Consider the following 4,625-nt stretch of genomic DNA (forward strand, 5'->3'; position numbering starts at 1 on the left):
CGGGAGCCAGAGGAAGACGTTCTCTGCTTGAAGTGAAAACAAGCCCGTTCCTCCGGCCAGGGCTTCACAGAGGGGCCCAGGATGGAGCCTGGCCAGCGGAGGGCTGGACGAGGGTGATCGAGTGACTGTCAGCAGCACTTCCAGAAGCTTCCCTGGTGGCTTCCCAGCCCTGGTGGCAGATGTTCCCACTCAGTGATTGAAACGATGAGCCTGTCTTGGAAACACTGCATTCAGGAGGCCGGTGTGGACGGGGTCAGCTCAAGGCCGGTGGCCGCCCCGGTGAACACCCGGGAATGCTGGCCTGGCCTCCTCCCTGGTGATGGCACCCAGCTGACCCCAGGGCGGAGCTGTCCTGTTGAGGGGACACATAGTCCTGGTGGCCTCTGGCCGGCATCATGGCAGCTGCTGTGGAGAGTCCAGCAGGCGTCCAGGCAGCTGAGGTTTGGGGTAGAACCTACCACCCTCAAGGTTCTCCAGAGGGGTAAGGGTTAGGGGACAGCAGGGTGGGGTGTTGGCCGTGGGTGGCTGCAAAGCCAGAGAGCCATAGGGCCAGAGAGCAGGAGGTCAGAGGGCAGGATGTCTGGAGTGGCAGGCTGAGCCACAGGCTAGAGGGGGTCCTGGATGGGGTGGGGGTCCTGGACACCCTCACTGGAGGGTGGTCTAAGCCCCCTGCCCGATCATGTTCCTGTTGTGGGGAATGATAATCTGCTTCAGCTCCAAGAAGAAGAGACGATCCACCTCACCTGCAGGGGACAGTGCAGGGTGAGCAGGGCCACTGACCCCCAAGACCAGCCCCTGCATCAGCCCACCCGCCAAGGAGTGCACCACTGCCTGTGCCAGGGCTGGACTTGGAGAGAGAGGCCTAGGCAGGTCCAGTGAGGGGGAGACATTGGGGACAGCATGAGGACTGTGGAGACAGAGTGAGGGCAATGTGGGGACAGCATGTGGTTGGAGTGGGGAGAGAGTGGGGACAGTGTGGGGGCAGGAGACAGCATAGGGCCAGCGTGGGGACAGCGTGGCCCACCTTGAAGACCGTGACGGTGGCGCTGTAGCACACGCTGAGCAGGAAGAGCGTGATGAAGACGGTGATGGTCGTCCACAGCCCGTCCAGCTCCCCGTCCTGGGCCTCGGCACAGCTCTCGTCTGGTTGCAGCGCTGGACAGGGAGGGGGTGGTCAGTGCTGTGTCCTCCCCTGTGAGGACTCTGGGGGCGGCTCTATCTGTGGCAGGGCAGGGGCATGGCGGAAGGCCCAGGAGGAAGGGCCCCGGCTGGGCTGGGCCACAGCACCCTGAGGTCAGCTCTCCTTGGCCGTCCCCTCTGGGCATCAGCCTCAACTCCCCCAACTCCTTCAGCTTGGGTCGCTGGGACCTGCCAGACACCCCTGGTGGCCTGGCCAGCCTTGAGGTCCACTCCCTCTCTCCACACCCTGGCACGGAGGCTGGCAAGGGCAGCGTAAAGACTTCTGCCCCCCTGCAGGACAGTGGCTCTGCAGTGCCCTCCTGCTGGTGACCTGGCACAGAGGGCAGAGCCCGTCCTAGGATGACTCTGGTGCAGGGAAGGGCAGTACACACTGGAAAGGGAGCCATGGTCAGGGCAGGGACGGGGCTGTGTCCCCATGTATGTGTCAGTCTGGGTGTGGGGGGACTCGTATATGTTGAGGGGAGTGTAGGTGTCCCCTCGTAAGAGCGAGGCTGCGTGTGTCTGAGCTGGTAGCGTGTGACGGCCACAGGGGGCTGAGGTTCACATGGGGGCATGGGAAAAGGTCAGCATACAGGCAAGCGTCCATGTGACTGGGGCCTTGCTGTGCTCTGGCGTCATTCATTGTGCCCTATATGACAACCCAGTGTGCTGGTTGGGTGCACATGTGTGTGCATGTGTGTGTGAGGTGTTCACGGGTGGTCGGTGTCCTCACGGATGGGCAGCCCTCACCCCGTGCCTGGGTAGAACTGTCTGGGCTGTGTTGTGAGGGAAAATCAGGTCCTGTCCTTACACTCACGGGCCAGGCATGCCTCCTGAGGGGACACAGAGTGACCCTGTGGACAGGGCACTGGGGGGCAAGGACAGGCTGGGACAGAGGTGGGAACTGAGTGCTGGTTTTCCTTCAGGGGCTCCTAGGGGTTTCCTGCTGCCCAGCCCAGAGCTGCTGGGAGCTGCAGGGAGGGCCCGAGAGAGAGGCAGCCTCTGAATAGCCCCCTTCAGAGGACGACCCCTGGGGCTATGAGAGGAGCCATGATTGAAATGCCCCCTCCTTTGGGAGGGCAATCCCTGGGAACACCCCATCCTTGGCAGCCTGGGCACTGCACACTGTGGATCTGCCCCACATGGGACCTGCTCTCACCCCCTCATGAAGATCCCCCCAGGCCATAGCCTGAGTTTCGGAAAGAACCATGACAGTCTCGCAAGGTCCCAGGGCAGCGCTGGGTGCTTTATTTCCATGCTGGGGCACCCGGAAGTATGTACAGGGGGAGTGGGTGGGTGGGTGTTGAGCGTCCTCGCAGGACCCAAGAGCCTGCGGGGGAGCGAGGGGCTTGCCGGGCGCAGCGCTCATTTACCCGGAGGCATGGAGATGGACTCCTGTGTGCTGTGGTTTTTCAGGGCCTCGTGCATGACGTGGCAGGTGAATTCGTCTTTATTCTGCCACTGCCTCTTGTCCACAATGAGCTTGCTGTAGAGGAAGTAGGTGCCGTCATCGTCCAGCACAGACGGCGTGGTCTTGTAGTTCTCAACTGGCTGGCTGTTGTGCTTCCACTCGACGTAGATGTCATCAGGGTAGAAGCGTTTGACCAAGCAGGTGATGCTGACTTTGCTGTTTGCCATCTCCTTTGCGGATGGGGCCAAGACGTACACCTGCGGCTCCATGGGCTGCCCTGTGGAGACAGAGGTCAGTGCAGATGGTCACCCCCAGGGCAGAGGGATGGCCAAGCTGGCCCCTTTCCATGTGGCTGAGGCAGCCCCACCGGCCCTGCCTCTCTCACCTTTGGCTCTGGAGATGGTTCTCTCAATGGGGGCTGGGAAGGCATCGTTCTTAACCTTGCACTTGAATTGCTTGCCCTTCAGCCAGTCCTGGTGCCGGATTTGCAGGACGCTGACCACGCGTAACGTGCTGTTGAACTGCTCCTCCCGGGGCTTGGTCTGTGCTGTGTGCACCTGCTCGCCATCCACGAACCAGCTGATCTGGAACTCGGGGTCATCCTGACTGATGTCCACCACCACACATGTGACCTCTGGGCTGAGGGAGATCATGAGGAGGTCCTTTGGTTTCGGGGGGAAGATGAAGACTGAAGGTCCTCCCAGGAATTCGGGAGCTGGCGTGGAGACCGAGGCAGCGGGGTCAGCACCTGGTGGAGCCTGTCCTCCTTCTCAGATGCTGCCCTCAGTCTCCCATCCCCCCTTGGGATGAAGGGGAGTCCTGGGCTGACTTACGTGAGCACTTGGGACACGTGGGGATTTCGGGGTTTGAGTCTCCGGGTACTGCTGAGAGAGAATGGGGGTTACTGGGGTCTGGGAGGGGAGAAGTGTCCAGCTCTCCATGAACCTGAGAGCTGGGAAACAGATAGGAGTCTCCCCTGTTGTCCTGGGCTGGGGGCACCTCTCACCAATAATCTTGTCCACCTTGGTGCTGCTGGCCGGGTGGGCTACATTGCAGGTGACTTTCTGGCTGGGCCAGGTGCTGGCGGGCACGGTCACCATGCTGCTGAGGGAGTAGAGCCCCGAGGACTGCAGGACAGACGGGAAGGTGCGCACACCGCTGGACAGGGCGCCTTGGTTCCAGGACACAGTCACTGGCTCAGGGAAATAGCCCTGGACCAGGCAGCCCAAGGTCACCATTGGTCTGGACACGTTCCCGCAGCTGGGCAGCAGAGGGAAGACCGAGGGGGCCTTGGTACTGGCTGCAAGAGAGGAGGCCCTGTGTGACCATGGTGTTGGACATAAGGGACCAGGCCCCAGAGCCCCCTCTGTTCCTGGCTCTCCTGGGGCCTGGTCTCCCTGCAGGGATCCAGTGCTGGGCTCCTGGGCGTCGGGTGCCCACCTGACTGGACCCACCTGCCTCCTCTTGGCCCCCTCCCTACCCCAGGAGGCTCTAGGACTGGCCCTGTCCCCAATGTGCTTCAGGACGTCTGCAGGCCAGCTGCTCAGCTGTGGCTCTCTGCTGCCCAGGGCCTGGTGACCTGCAGCCTCAGGCACTGGGCTCCTCAGCCCGGTTAGCACATGATTTTGCCTGGAGCCAGCACAGTCCTGGACCTCCAGCCTCTTCCCCGGCTCTGCTCACCCGTGCCACCTCGGGCATGGCTTGCCTGGGCCTCCAGCCCCTCACCCCTGCTCCTGCCTCTGGTGGGTGCCCAGCCGATGGTGGCCCCAGCTCTTGGCCAGCTTCTGGCTGATGCCCCAGTTCCTGACCCTGTTTCCCCAGGCTCGCCCTGCCCAGCCTGAGCTGGCCCCTGCTTGGTGGGGCGGGCCTTGGCCACCCTTGGCCCCTTCTCTGCTTCCTGCCCCTCTGCCCAGAGCTAGGTCATGGCTGCTCTGTGCCTCTGGGTCCTGAGTCTTCTGGAGGTGGCTCTGCAGGCAAGGAGCCCAGGCCCTGTCTCTGGTCAGGTCAGCACCACCCATCCCTGGACCCAGCACCA

General features: G+C 62.5%; 1 gene segment (V, D, J or C); it reads right to left on the reverse strand.

The window, feature by feature from the left end:
* Positions 1-660: 660 nt before the first annotated feature.
* Positions 661-3,828, reverse strand: LOC103603861. The segment is given in 5 exon segments: positions 661-743; positions 1,025-1,155; positions 2,553-2,867; positions 2,976-3,314; positions 3,582-3,828. Coding segments are annotated over 5 exon segments (1,115 nt in total).
* Between the last annotated feature and the right edge of the window lie 797 nt (positions 3,829-4,625).

The sequence above is a fragment of the Galeopterus variegatus genome, unplaced genomic scaffold (genome assembly GCF_000696425.1).
Source record: "Galeopterus variegatus unplaced genomic scaffold, G_variegatus-3.0.2 Scaffold4832, whole genome shotgun sequence".
In the NCBI taxonomy this organism is placed as follows: Eukaryota; Metazoa; Chordata; class Mammalia; order Dermoptera; family Cynocephalidae; genus Galeopterus; species Galeopterus variegatus.